This window comes from Pteropus vampyrus, unplaced genomic scaffold (assembly GCF_000151845.1).
Source record: "Pteropus vampyrus isolate Shadow unplaced genomic scaffold, Pvam_2.0 Scaffold15, whole genome shotgun sequence".
In the NCBI taxonomy this organism is placed as follows: Eukaryota; Metazoa; Chordata; class Mammalia; order Chiroptera; family Pteropodidae; genus Pteropus; species Pteropus vampyrus.
Genome location: NW_011888796.1, coordinates 13,105,962 through 13,121,197, shown reverse-complemented (window position 1 = coordinate 13,121,197; position 15,236 = coordinate 13,105,962). Strand labels below are relative to the sequence as shown.

Genomic DNA, 15,236 nt, shown 5'->3' with positions numbered 1-15,236 from the left:
GGCCTTGCTCGATCATCTGATCAAAGTAGAACAAAGTGCCTGACACCCAGATCCTCAAATACTGTTAAATTAATGCATTTGAGCTTTTATGCTCTTGTTCTGAACACCCACCCTCCACACACAGCATTTAAATCCAAGGGCTTCTACAGGTAACAAATCGGGATCTACAGGTAACAGAATTAGGGAAGCCCTGCTGACCCTCGGATTGGATCCACAGCGATAGCGCGGGGGTTCACCAGTTCTGTGTGGAAGAGAGCCTTGCGCTCAGAGCCGTCCAACTTGGCCCTCTCTATCTTATCCAGCCCACTGTCCGTCCAGTACATTGTTCTACGAAAGTGGTCAATGGCAAGTCCTTCAGGGCTTATCAGACCTGGAAATAAAACAAAGGCAGAACTAGAGCATTTGCAGGTGTGAAAGGTGAATCTGAAACAAGAGATCTATGTTTGAATAGTCAAAAAAAAAAAAAAAAAGGTCCTGAATTATCTGAGTTAGAGAGCCAATTAATGGAGGAACAGACAGCTTTTTCTGCAACTTCTAGTTTCTCTAGGCCAATCTACCAGCCTGATGGTGCTGAGCCAGGCAGCATCAACTGTGATCACATCGTGAATTCTTACTGTTAGCCCTCCCATTGAGAGCCCTATTTCTCACTAGAAAGGGCTCACAGTAAGAATCACCTTCTCATCCCTTATGTATGAACATGTTTGTTTATAGAGGCTGTTATTGTATAGCTTAATAAAATGACTTGCATAGAACTTAACCTCCTCAGTTAGATGAAAATAGAAGGGAGACTTTGGCATAAAACTTGAACTTAGTAGAATCAAATGAAATGTGAAGCATATTCCGGGTGAAGCTGCTAACCTGAGTTTATGATTATCTCGGGCTCTGCTCCCAGTTCCAAACTGGCACGGCTAATCGTCCGTCCAGCGACATCTGTCCAGTACACCATCCTCTCTCGACAGTCGTAGTCAATTCCCACAACTATAGAGCCCTTTGTGGACCAAAACACAGAATTGGAAGAATTAGGACGCCTTGCATTTCCTTCAGCTGCCTTACTCATGCATGGCTGCAGTGAACAACCCTGCACTGTAGTCTTGCTGGCAGCTGAGCAGGGTGGTTAGACACGTGGGCTGTGGAGGCCGACATCTTGGCCATTTACTAGTTGTGTGACTTTGGTACTAACCTCCCTATGTCTTGATTTCCTTCTATGTAAAATGAAGATAACAGTACTTATACTATATATGGCTTCTATAAAAATTAATACCAAAAATGCTTGTGAAGTGTCCTAATTAGTAATGAGGATGCAGTAAGCCCTCATTAAACACTATTACTGTTGGCAGTAAAAACAAAACTGACTTCATGAAAACATCAGCCAGTGATTAGAGAAAAACTGTTAGTCTTAGCAAAGTAAGTACTCAATATTTTAGTGGGCAAAAAGTGACTCCTTTCAAATGTCATCAGCACATTTTGAATGAGCCTTTCTAAAATTTGCCAACATATAACAACAAAATCTACTCGCCCCTCCCCTGTGGCATGAGACTTTTTCCCTACCTGTAGTGCCATCACCCTTTCCCCTAACTCTGCCTCTCACTGCAAAGCACGTCTTTGGTTGTACTCATGAAAGAAAGTCTACAATTTGATGGGTTAAGGAGTTGGGGAATAGTGGTCACGCAACTTCTGACAGGGGAGGTCTCTCCTCCCTTATTGCTAAATAAATGACAGTCTTTTAAAAAATGCTGAGTCTGTGGTATTTCTTTCCAAAACTCTGCAGGGTACTGGCTTTATTCAATTTCCAACCAAGACTCCTGCTTTGCGAAGGCCAGCAGATGTGCAAAGCCAACATTTAGGGGCCATCTGGCTGTCCCTGAGGCCACGCCAGCTCCCTTCTTGCCTAACAAGGCCTCCTGGGGCCGGCCTGACATGCCTCGGAGAGGAATCAGCACGAGAAACACTAATGCAGGATTTTGCTCCTGTGGAAAAGTGGGCAGTTTATACAGGGGCATCTGAAGGTCAAATACAATTTTACTTGAAAATTAAAAAGTCATCTGTCTCAAGCAAGAGTACACATCCATATGGGCTTTCATTAACCCAGGGAATCATGGGTTCCATTAACCTATATAATGCCTTCAAAGTTTCTTGGAGGAAAAAGTCCCAGTTTAAGTAAATTTCCCCAAGATGTGCTTATAACCCATAGTCCATTCTTTTTCAGTTCCACCACCACCATAACCACCCTGCCCTCATCAGAGGCAAGTTCAGAGAGGCAGTAAAGCTGCCTGACTTGGCTAGAATAGATGGTTAGCCTGAGGTAATGACAATTTTAGTTTCTACCTCTTTTAGGGAAACTTTTACAAAAGAGCGTGCTAGTGTTTGCTGAAAAAAATTAAAAACCACAAACTCAAATCTTAAAAAGGAAGAAAATAAACATCTTTTTATGAACACTGGCTGCTTCTCAAGTTTTTTGGAACCAGATAAAGAGTTCATTAACAGAAGCAAATGTAAACCTGGATGCTCTACTCTTCTTTCTCATAAATTGAGCATGTACCTGGAGTGTAGAGTTTAGAAATGGAATCAGACCATTATAAGTATCAATGCTTTTCTAGTGAATTTCCTTCTCTTTTCATTTTAGAGAAGAAATCTCTCTTCCAAAATGGAGTGTCTTGGCAATAGGGAGGCTGCTAGCTCAGGAAGTGGCGAGCGCATCTCCTAGGAAAAGCCCAGTCCACTCCTTTCCCAGTATCGCTTCCAAATCATCTCTGAAGAGTCAGAAGATGAGAAGACAGGCCCTTCAGCAGAACCAGAATGGGAGAGGAAGGGGCTGCAACAATGATATAGTCATTGATTTCCACTTGGGATTCTCAACTGACCCTGTAGCTATTCCTGTCATTTTGATTTTCAGGATCTCCAGAGATTTGAGGCATGGAGAGAGCCCTGGGGACTTGGGTTAAGAGTCACTTTTCTCCTTGAATCACCACCATACTGCCTCAATATCCTGACACCTCTGCAATTCCCTTTCCCCATATCTGAAACCCCATAAACCAACTGGAGAAAGCAGCCTTGGTCAGATGTGACGCCCAGCAACAGCTGTGCTTTCTGTGGTGTTGGTGTCAGACCCGTGGAGACAGACTGCCGCCCAGAAACCCTTCAGGACCTCCCTCCACCTCAGCCCTTGCCAGATCTGAAAGCCCCACGCAGCTCCGCCCCCGCAGGAGAAATCTACTTTACATGCAGTGACAGCAGGGTCTTGGCAGCGTCCTTCTGAAGCCTGGTACCATTGAGGGGCAAGTGGCCGATTTGCTGGCCCTGGGCATAGAGCAGGAAGGTGCCGACGGAAGGAGGGGTCACATCAGGCCTGGGCATGGGCCGGACTGTGGGTGGAGCAACCGTGGGTATACCTGCCATGGGAAAGAGGAGGTTGTGAGGAGGAAAGGGGAAAGGAAACAAGGCGGGGGTGGGGGTAGAGAAGACAAGTTACTTTCCCACACACCAGAGCGTCCAAAAACATCAAAAGTTCTTTAGACAGATGTGCTCCAGATGTTCCTTAAATTATAATTTCTAGGGGTTTTTTTTTTCCCAAGGATCAATTATGTAAATCGCTGCCAATTATTAGGGAGAAAGAGAACAACACATTTCCCTCAGACCAAAGCAGGTTTTTGTTTTTTTATTTTTTATGTGAAAAAAACCAGACCCAGTAATTGTATCAGCTTCTCTGGGGCCCCAGGGTGACATATGTCCCCTTTCACCCTGGGCTGGGGGGAGGGGAGTAACTATATGCTAAACTGAGTTCCAGATGTTCTAATTACAAAAACTGCTAATGACAAAACCAAACAGTAAATCCAAACTGGGATCTTGGGTGGACCAGATTGTAAATCACCACGGAAGAGTAGTGACTTCTTTCATTGGACCTGTTGATCCCTTGTTTGCCCACCTTCACACACAGCTGGCAGCCTCCCTACAGAGAGACCTCAGCTGCAGCTCCAGTGAGTGAGGGCTTTCCCTCAGTGCTTACATGCAGGGGTGGTGCCTGGCTGGGAGCGGGTGCCCTGCACCTCTCTGCCATCTTTGTCCACACACCAGCAGAAGTCACTCTTCCCATGGCACTGCAGGGGGGTGAAGTGGCCCAGGTCATCGCACTGGGGCACATACTGGTCATCCCTGGGCGTGCCACCATAGTGCTCCAGCAGGTTTTCCCTCCAGCGCTCACAGACGGTCCGGGGCCTCTGAGTGGGCTCTGAGCAAATGAGACAAAAAAAAGCCTTTGATTATGAGCCAAGGACAGAATGCAGCACAAGATCCCCACGCCTGGCCTCCTGGCCTTCCTCCTCCTAGTGTCCATTAACGAGGCCTCAGCCAAGCCTCTGAACGCTGGACCAGAGCAGTAAAGTATTCTAAGAAGTTCTCCATAGGAATCAGGAGAAGGGGGTCATCTTGATATTCCTGTCTTCCCAGGCTAGAGGATTTGCCATCAAGGCCCCTCCACCCCCCAAATCAGGAAAGAACAAGAGGAGGTAAGAGCTGTGCAGGGCTCACTCAGCCTAGGAGGGGGTTGAGCTCACTCAGGACAGAAGATCCCCATGTAGACTACTTTGCCTGGGCCCAGGGCCTCTGTTAACAGAACACTCGTGGGGGCTCAGTGGCCTACATGATGCTTAAAGCCAATATTTTTCTTTCCCACTTGCTTCAGATTCCAGGACCTGCATCTTGAGAGAGTTATCTTGAGACTGGCTAGTGTGTATCTTAGAAAGTATTACTGAATGCCCTACTTATGTGTCTGGCCCTCAGTGTCTGTCTGGTGGAAAACTATATTGAAAGTGTAACTTACAGTCATTGGTGTATGTGAGCAGAGCAGAGATGGTGGGAAACAGCTTGATACTATTTGACATTCCAGTTCCTAGACGTCTTTGGCCACCTTGCTCTTGGGGTCATCTCAAAGCTGAACACTTTTCTGTAGGCTCCAGCTTCCGCCCATGTTGCTGTCTCCTTTCTCCAGCATCCTCCCCCTTTCTCCCTTCCCTCCCAGCTCACCACCATGCTTGAACTCCTGTTAGTGTCTGTTGCAGAGCAGTTTCTCTACCTGTAGTTCACTCCCAGACTGTTTCCATGGGGCTACTGAGTTTCTGTCCCAAACAGTTCTGTCAGAGAGGACTCTGCTATAGCTGCTTAAATAACTTGTACAGCCGTCTATGGTAAGGTTACCTAAAGGAACTTAAATAGAAAGTGCTGCTTTGTTATTTCCTGCAACTCAAAGCCTATGGTCTGTAGAATCACACAGCCAAGTACCCACCTGATTACCACCATTTGGAAGTATAACAGAAATCTCAGGAGAACCAACCCCCATCAAAACTGCTCTGCCCTAGACTTTTCCTAATTTGTAAACTGCGCCTCCATGTTTCCATTGCTCAGGTCCAATGTGTCATCCTTGACACATCTCTTATTCTCCATAGGTAAAGAAATGTCAGCTGTACCTTTAAAATACATCCAGAATATTTTTACTTCTCACCACATCCACCCTTGTCACCCTGGTCAAAGCCCCATCATTGCGTTGGCCAGCATGGTGCAATCTAATGACAGCCATTGACCTGGAGCTTCCCAGACTTAAACTCTGGACCTCAGGGGATGAACAGAGTTTTATTCGTTGTGCCAAGATCACTACAAGAGACTTATTAATAGTTTCCCTGCTTCCACTCTTTACTCCAACCCCCTAGTGTAAACTGAACCAACAGTCAGAAAGAGTCCTTTTAAAACCAATTCATTTCATGTCATTCCTTTAGTCGAAACCTCCAATGGCTTCAAAGGACAAAGCTGAAAACATTACAGTTGGGCTTCAGCATCTATAGTTCCTTTAGGAAAGCAGCAAGATGGTGAATAAAATCCTCAGCTCAAACTCAACTAAAGACTCATCAGGTTTGGAGGAAGTGGATGCCTTTCAGGTTGTCTCCTTAGCTCATGACCCATGGGAAGCAAAGCTTTTTAAGACCTCATGGAGAAGGAAAGACTAACTTTCTCACCCAGATGTGTCTCAAACCAGAGGGAAATGCCACTCCCTGAACACCCGCCATCCATCACAAGGCAGGATTCCCTGGAGAAATTCCCAACACTACCCCAGGTTCACACTCCAAACTCAGAGTATCCATTCCTGGTTACGGGGCCACCCAGTACGGCACATCTCTATGTTTGGAGTGAGGACACACAGGACAGTCAGCTTCTGGGAAGGGGACACCTCACATCACTCACACGTGGGCATCCCTCTCATTCCTTACTACTTGAAGCTACTTCTGAATCCAGCCATGGATTTATTTCTCTCTGTTTCTGGTTGGCAAGATTTTAAATATTTTGAAATCTTGGGCAGAGAGTGTTTCCCGTTTAAGCTGACCCCATTATGCAGATGAGACTAGTCAGAAATGGCAGCCAAGGCCAAACCAGTGCCAAGAGGGAAGTCTGGGCAATGGGAAAGAGTCTGCACAAAAGAATGTGTCCCTCTTTTAGTCGTTAACTTCTCATTCTCTTGGCTCCCTTTTGAGTCTTTGTTCTTAACACATGCTTGTCTCAATAAATTTAATAGAATTCTGAATTTAATAGAATTCCTTTAAGGTACATCCTAACTATCTGATTTCTTCAAATCCCAGCTGGAGTTAAAACCAAGGCTTTTTAAAAAGTAGGCATGAGTGAAACAAGATTTTTCTGTAATTTTTTTTTTTGACCTGCAAAATCTTTTCCTAAAAATAGGGAGAGAGGAAGTAGGAATATCACTGTGGAAACAGGTATATGTCTAGATTAAACATTACCAATTTTTACATATATGAGTCTTAGAATCACTAATGTCTTGGCCATAACAACGTTATTAAAAAAACCAAAACTGGTGGCAATTCTCCAGCTCTTCATACTCATACATTAAAGGCCAAGACTAGTATTTATAGAACCCTTTTTAATAGTCAAAATGGATCTTTGAATAGCAAGCTCATGGATATAGGAACATTTTTTGGCTAAAACAGTATCAAACTAATCCTACGTTTCTCATAATAAAGTTCTGTATTAAAAAAAAAAAAAAGTTCTTCCCACATCCGAATAGTTCAGTGAGGAGCAGAAACCTGCCTTGGCAACCTGGGGTTGGCATGAGCTGTGGAGCACCTGATAACCACGCTCCATCGGATGGCCTGTGCTCAGATGATGAAAGACATGCTTATCAACACCATCTCAAATCACACAGGCTAACAGGTTCCTGCACCTCTTTTGAAGGTGGCTGGGGCAAGAGTGATTCCCTGTGGAATCACATGGCCTGACTAGCAGGGGCTGCGTTATTAACGTAGAGCAAACTAGCAGGATCCAGCCACAAGTGACATACTTATTTTTCCTATCGATATTAAAACAGCCTTCAGATTGTTCCCTGCAATTCAGAAGGCAGAATCGAGTGATATAAAGTTATAAGGGAAGGTGGTTTTCCTTTCAGACAAAAGCCTGGTCTAGCAAGATCTTCTTGCTCTAACATCTCCTCTAAGCTGCCATAACAGATCTTGGGCAGTGGCCTCAGCCTGACCTACAAATTCAAGCTCAACTTCTAGTCTTGTTCTAGATGAGGGTTAGGAGACTGGTGTCCAATCTGGAACAGTAATCGCATATGTCATGTGTATATGCCTCCATGTCCCTGTAATGCCAATGTGCATATAGGTGTGCACATATCATTCAAGTGTCCCTAGGAGGAAGCAGGATGGTGATCACAAAAGGATGGTGATTGGCTCTGAGACTGCATGGTCTGGGCAGTGGTTATAATCTACCCCACGATCAGCACCATTCTGCTTCTCAAGCCCCAGACCTACCCTGGTACAAGGTTTCTTTTCTGATTGGCTTACCTGGTGGCCCGCAGTGAGGTGGAGTGGAGCCGGGTGGAGTCCGGGTACCAGGGACTTCATAACCATTAGAGTCCACGCACCAGCAGAAGCCAGTGCTGCCATGACATTGCAGTGGCAGGAAGTGGCCCTGCTCATCGCACTGGGGGATGTGGATCCGGGAGCCGGGATATGCATGCTGAGCCTGGGCACTGTGCTGCTGGTGTTCACAAAGTTTCAGTCCTGAGGAGGAGTCTTCCAAGGGACAGAGGAGGTACAAAGGAGGAATAAAAGGCATTGTAACCCATCCACTTTTACCAGCCATCCTCAAAGTCTCCTGCCTGAGGATTTTTCTTCTATAATTAGAAGATAGCATAACATGGGAAAAATAGAAAAGCACTGGGATTGTGGAATTCGGGATTCTTATTTTAGCTCTGCCACTATCTCCTGATATCTCCTTAGTTCTCGCAGTCCGCCCTGTACGTCCCTAGCTGACTATACTGTAAAACAGCTCCTCCCCTCAGCCTTCAGGCTCCTATTGCTGTCCAAACATCCTAAGAGACTTTGGAGAAAACAAAGCTCTGTTCATCCCCTGAGGTCCAGAGTTTAAGTCCGAGAAGCTCCAGGACAATGGCTGTCACTAGACTGCACCGTGCTGGCCAGGTTTTCTTAGAGAGGTCACATGGGACCTTACTCCCAGCTCACTAGTGCATATGACTCCTGATTAGTAAACTTAATCTCAATACTTCATCTAAATCACACTTATCAAGGCAAAGCAGATACTAGGGCAGTTAACCAGAACTGCTACTAGGTAGGGCAATGGTTGGGTCATATTCCAGGCCTCCTGGAATGCTAATAGATAGTGAACTGTCAGTAAACCAGGCAGCTGGAGGTAACTGAGGAAAAAATCCAGGGCCTGGAAGATCCACCAACTAAGGCCTCAGACCTGGATAAATCTAGAGTGGGCTGAAGTGCTGTTGAAAAATAGCACTGAAGGAGCTGGGAGTCCTCTGTGCCTAATCTGGCCTCCCAAACCTTACCAGGGGTGCACTGAAGTCCGTCCCCATGATAGCCAGGTTGGCAGCGGCAAGAGAAAGAGCCAGGGGTATTGTAGCAGGTAGCCGAGGGGTGACATCTGTTTTCTGCACATTCATCAACATCTGCAGAGGTCAGATGAGAGAGAGAAGGGAGGGAAAAAAGGAAAGGACGTCATGACTTCACTGCACTTAACCTGTCCTCCCACATGGCCTCAGCACACGTGGATCAGTGATGAGTGAGCAACTTCAGAAGAGCTTTGGGCATGAGCAGAAACATGCTGACTCCTGAAGGCAAGCTTAACAGAATAAGTCTATGGACATATGAGTTAACCCATTAGACTAAGAATATTCAGTGGAGAAATCAAATGTGAGGTCACTCAGAAAAATATATCCTGCAGTATATTTCTAGAGCATCTTTCATCTACAGTGAATTCCAGGAAGTTATTGCCTTTGAACTAATCTTTCGACTATAAATCACTTCCGTTGAGTAATGCTACAATAAATATATGTAACAATAGTTTTTTCCCTTCTTTGTTGGCAGCATCTCCCTGCGCACTGATTTACAGATGCAGGGGAGCCCAGTGAGGCCCCCAGATGCTTTTTCAGCTAAGTTAGAAGCACACATTCAGTCTTGCCTCAACAGAGTCCTACCGTCTAGAATGCCCAATTAATCAAAAATTTTCTTTACTTTCCACTTTTAGAATAAAAAAAGTGTAAGAAAAATATTAGCGGAGGTTTTGAAATAACACATTAAAAAATCTAAATTTCTCAGGCTTATAAGTACAAATAATTCTGGACCCCACACTCCAGTACCATGAGGATTAATTTTCATATATCTCAAAACTATAAGATCCTGAAACTTCAAACAAAAGGCAACTTATATTCCTTTTATTTTATGTTCTGACATCAGTACATTGCTGATAATAGCAAGGCACCCCCTTTCACCCACACACCAAAGAAAACAACAAAAAAAGAAAACCACCTCTGAGAGTCTAACTGTTAAAACCCAGGCCCAGTGGTTGAGATAAGCTATCTTCAGAGACAGGAAGTCTTCCACAGTAAGAGGAGGATAAGGGTGTAGGTCTGATCAAGACTCCACTGAAAATAAAATAGTCACATCCGAAATAACATCCAAAAATTATTTTCAAAATGTGTGAATAGGAAAAAACGTGGGATGAGATGATCAGTGTGAAACCTAGAAAACAGGAGTCCCAGAAGACGTGAAATGCAACAGTTCAGTACAGCCCATGGTGGGGACACATCGGACCTGGGAAGCCAGACTTAACAGCCCTGAATTTGATGTGAATCGGCTGAGACAGAGGTGGCTCCTTACCCAGCCTCCTGTGACCGAGATGGAATCTCTTCTAGGGTTATCAGTGTCACCCTGGCTGTCACATCACTCTCACTGAGCCACTCTCTCATGACTAAGGGGCTTTCCCAAGTACCAGTTAAGTGGACACACTGGACATTCAACACAGACCTGTTCACAGGAAAGGAATCTCTTACATTGTAATTAGCAAATTAACATCTTGCTTATCCTCAGGCTTAGGGGAGGTTAGTCAACATAAATCAGTTCCCTTAAGCCCCCAAAATCCTGAATGCTAGACACAACCAAGTTTAAAGCCACCCAGAAAAGCTCTGCCCAGAAGAGCAGTTGGCCTCCATGGTCACCTTCCTTTCACCTACAAAAATAGAAATGTAGTTACAAATTCATCTGCAAGGTTAGACGCAAACAAGGTTTTCTGATTAGCTCTCCTCAGTTAACCCAAAATAAACCAAATGAAAACAATTACAACAAAAACTTTATTTCCAATCTAATGAATATGAGTTCTATATTGTTGTATTTGATTATCCTTGACGTTGGCACTGTCTTTTCTAAAGCACAATTCAGATGCACAGTTAGGCAAAGCTGGTGACCACCTAGTTCCTTGGGCCTGGAAGAGGCTGTAAAGCTGGCTATTTAACCAAAGCTGTGAAAATCAACATCTAGCCAAATGCAGGAAATCAAAGCTATTCATAATACATATGCTAAAAGTACTTTTCATGGTCACCGGAACCCAGGCAATGACAGGAAGCAGGAATTCCTGAGACACAGGGCCTATTTCTAGAACCCAAGCATGGATCAGTTTCTTGTGATTATTTTTCAACTAAGTGAGAGGGGATGCCCCAGAGCTACCAAGTTACTTATGTTCTTCAAGTCTCTGGCCTAGAATTCTGATCAGACCTGAAAGAGCAGCCATCCTCCCCAGGCACTAAAGTCATGGGGAGATGGTAACTGCTGTAAATGACCACCAAAGAGAAATTCCCTGGAGAACAAAAGCATCACCAGTGAGATACCCCTCCCCAAAAAGCCGAAGACGGTTCAGGCTCCCTGAAACGTGGTCCCTGACACCCTAGAGGACCTCTCGCCATAACATAAACCGAGCCCAGTCAGCCCCTGCAGGGCCTGCGCTCAAAGCAGGCCACAGCCCGCTACAGGAGCGCAAACATGGAGCGGTTTGGGGGGGAACTGGAGCTTCTGTGTGGAGAAGAGGAGCTCTTCTCTATATCTCAGGATGTCAGGTGTCGGGAGAGAAAGAGTGGAAAGACTTTCACCCCTTGCAAGGGGAAGAGCTTTCCTCCTATCATTCGGGGAGGGGGCTGCATTTATGCCTAACGATCACTGTCAGGGGTCTTTAGGGACCGTTAGGACCCTGAGGTCTAGACAACAGTGTTCGAGAGATAGCGAAGCTCCTTTACCATTCAGATAATGAAGGATAATTCTCCATTCTATCATCTACTAAGCTGGTAAAAACCCTGTTTGGAAAATGTGTTAAAAATCCTCCATTTTGAGTTCGTATTTTGGTGCTTCAACATCCTTATGGCCCTAATTCTGAGCCTACACCCAAAACCAGCTGAAATTCCTTCAAAACAACCACTGGACTCTAGCTTCTCCTTCCCCCTAACGCCCCTCCTCCCCTCCCTGGTTTGCTTTCAAACCACACAGTGAAGTTTCCTGGTGCCAATTAACCTCTGTCCCTCTCAAGACCCCAGCAAAGGCTTTGGCCCATAAGTTCTCACTCCCCACCCATTCAGTCAAGCAGCCTTTTGCTGTTTGTGGCCCTGTGTGGCTCTGCATAACACACCTTTGCTCTGGGACTTATGAATATAATAAACTTCCTCTTAAGCCTTGTTCTCTTCTCCTCCTGTGGCTGTACCAGATTTACCATGCCTTACCCAACATCACATTCTTGGAACAGAAAACCTGAGAGAATAATGCCAGTAGCTTCCCTCGTATCGCTTCTGAGCAGCGATGGCTCTGGGTAATGGGCCATCTGGAATCCAGTTCAACTCATGCTTGCTCCTCCCTGGAAAGGTCCCAACTCTAGACAATCCAGTTTTATACCTGGTAAAGCTGCCAAAGATCCATAAAGACAAACATGCCTGATAAATATCCAGTTTATACCAACACAGGGCTGAAATCAATTCAAATTGAGAGAAGCTAAGAATGATTTAATTCTACTTGGATAAAGTAATTCCTGCTAGTGATTCAGTCTAGTCTGAGAACTTGAAGTCAAATGTAGCTTCTCCAGGGACCTGGTTTTTAACAGACTGGCTGGAGAAAAACCCACACACCCTTTTATTGCTAATTTGATGGAATTAAAAAAAAAAAAAGTTGGCTTCAAGAATGAACACTTTTCACAAAACAGAGCCTTTCTCTCTATTTTTCTCTAGTTTTTTATCTATGGTCACTGGGACACATGCATAGTGTAGCATGCCTTTAAATATGCACATGCGTGCTCACACATACATTCTTATCCTTCAAGTCACCTTCATGATTAGCCCAACCTGCCTTACACATGGCATAGGTCATTAGGAAAATGACCATTCTCTACCACAACATAATCTGAAAGGTTGGAAGGCAACCACATGGTAACTAACTATGGGAGGCAGGCTCTAAGATGTCACCAAAGATCCCTACCCCCTAGTATTCACAGTCTTGTGTCATCTCCTTTCCTTGAGTAACTTGCTTCTAACCAACACATGAAAACAAAATTGCGAGGATGTCATTTTTGCAATTATAACTTCCATCTTGCTAGCAGCCTTGCTGCCACTGGCTTTGATGAATAAATTATCTTGTTGGTCACCTCCAAGCAACAGCTAGCAAAAACCCAAGGCTCTGAATCCAACAGTCCTCAAGGAACTGAATCCTGCCAATAACCATGTGAGGCTCTTTCCCCAGTTAGTACTTCGGATGAGACCCAAGCCTGCCAGACCCCTTGACTGCAGCCTTATGAGGGTCCTAAAGCAGAAGACCCACCTGAGTCATTCCCAGGCCCCTGCTCTATAGGTAACAAATGTGTACTGTTCTAAGCTGCCACATTTTGGGGTGGTCTATTATGCAGCAATAGAAAACTAATACACAGGGAAGCAAATGATGGCTTTGCCATATTTTTAAGTTTGTGGGTTCCAGAGCGAATTCTAAAAGCAGAGAACCAGAGAGGTAACTAAAGTCTTAAGAACAGACCAGAAGTTAAAAGAAGGGAAAGAGAATGATTCTAGATGGGATTAGGGCAAGAAGCATCTAACCTCAATTAACAGTCTGATGATTAACACTCATCACACCTAGGCTACAATTAATTTCAACTTCTTTGCTTTAAACTAAAGACCTAAGGGGATTAAATACTTTATAAGCACCATTTCTGGTGACCTGAGCAACAGATCTTTAAATATGAAATTCTACTGATAATTTTTTTCTCTATGCATTCCCATTTTTTAGAACCAGTAGTGTATTAAATCAAACTGAATAATAAGTTCCACAGGGTGAAAAAGTGTTATTCCCACTGTGAGACTTAACAGAAACAAGGAGTCTATACTCCTTGCCCTGACCCCCAGACCTGTAGAGGGTACCCCCATCTGTAAAGAGTGTATCGATTATAGATGGAGCTCTTTGGCTGGTCAAGTATGACAAGCACCTGTGGATTACAAATCTACCTCTTTCTAATTTGAAAAACATTTGAGCTCTGTCTAAAGCTGCAGGTGTTTTTGTTTGTTGGTTTGTTGTTCGTTTGTTTTGGGGGGGAGGGTGACCAGGGCTGAACTGAGCCACAACTTTGAGTCATTTCAATATGTTGTGTTTTCAAGAAAACCATAAGCAGAGCTTCCATATAGAAGTGGAAACTTTATTAAATAGCAAGGTTCAGACAATACCAAACAGCCAGCCACATGTGGAAAGGAGTGGAGGGCTGTGCTGCCCTGACACATTGGTCTGTCAATAGCATATGGCTTCAGTCTGCTGGTCCAGCCAGCCTGTCCTGCTGGAACCAAAGGGAGAAAGAATGGGAGAAGGGTGAGAATCAAACCTCTAATGAGGAAGGAGAAGGCCAGGCTATTTAGGTCTGTTATGGCGCTCCCAGGACTTACAAGGCTTAGCAAATCAACTCAGTGGGCCCAGGTGTACAGTGGCGGGTGGAGCAGCCATTTGAGCAACAAGGAAAAGTGTGCCTTTTTAGGTTTATGTTCCCAAGACAGACCCTTTCCCATTCCAAACCCTTTTCTCACCATTCTCACATTTCCGGTGTTTCATTTTACCATAATTTGTGTGTATTACTGATGGACAGACAGCATGAAATTGAGTTGCAATTCAATCACATGCCACTGGGTACATTGTGAAAACCTTTAGTGGATTATGTAGATTTACACTGAATAATCACTAAAGTACTACTAACCCTAGTTTCATGAACATTTATACTCAGAGCGTTAGGCCTAGATTAATGTGTAACGACCTCGCACATTATTTCTAAATTATATTTGAACAGTTACTCCTGCATTCTGGTTTAGTGATTTTATAAAATATTGTATGAAGTCTTAAAAGTAGTTAGATTTCTGGAAGAAAAGTTTTGAGTACCTAGGTATGCCTTAATATCCTTTTATATCTGTAAAGTTCCTCTGTGGATCTCTATCGCTCTCCACAAAGACAGAAGAGAGGGGAAAAAAATAGAGAAGAAGAATTATATGTATATTTAGACATTGCTTAAAATATCAGTCCAAGCAGGGGAAGAGCAACTAAAAATTAAGCACGATTGGAAGTGTTGAATTAAGCCATTATTAACCAAAGAGACTGAAAGATGGAAACATCCTAACAGAATACATGACTTTCCCTAAGTTCCTCCAGCCTATACCAGGTTCCAAGGAACATAAGGTTACAAGCTGACAGACTCCCCAGTGCTCCAAGCATGTCTCCACCAAGGACAACCATATATGCTTAACGATCCAGTCCAAGGGAAATCACCCTGGGCCCCTCTTTCTGATTCAAAGGATGCCTTTTCTCTTTCCCTTTTGGCAATCCCAAGGCTATGTGAGTCAAAGGAAGGGAGAGAGAATTCCTGAGACGCCCTGGCTA

General features: G+C 44.3%; 1 protein-coding gene across 1 annotated transcript in view; it reads right to left on the bottom strand.

Annotated features, from left to right (window-relative positions):
* NID2 (nidogen 2) overlaps positions 1 to 15,236 on the bottom strand; it is a 56,162-nt gene that overhangs the window by 3,013 nt on the left and 37,913 nt on the right. The window contains exons 11-16 of the mRNA XM_011386413.2: positions 8,858 to 9,021; positions 7,842 to 8,072; positions 4,004 to 4,225; positions 3,220 to 3,389; positions 859 to 988; positions 199 to 370 (exon numbers count right to left, since the gene is read on the bottom strand). Of these exons, the coding sequence (XP_011384715.1) occupies positions 199 to 370; positions 859 to 988; positions 3,220 to 3,389; positions 4,004 to 4,225; positions 7,842 to 8,072; positions 8,858 to 9,021 (1,089 nt within the window). The remainder of the gene's footprint in view (positions 1 to 198; positions 371 to 858; positions 989 to 3,219; positions 3,390 to 4,003; positions 4,226 to 7,841; positions 8,073 to 8,857; positions 9,022 to 15,236) is intronic.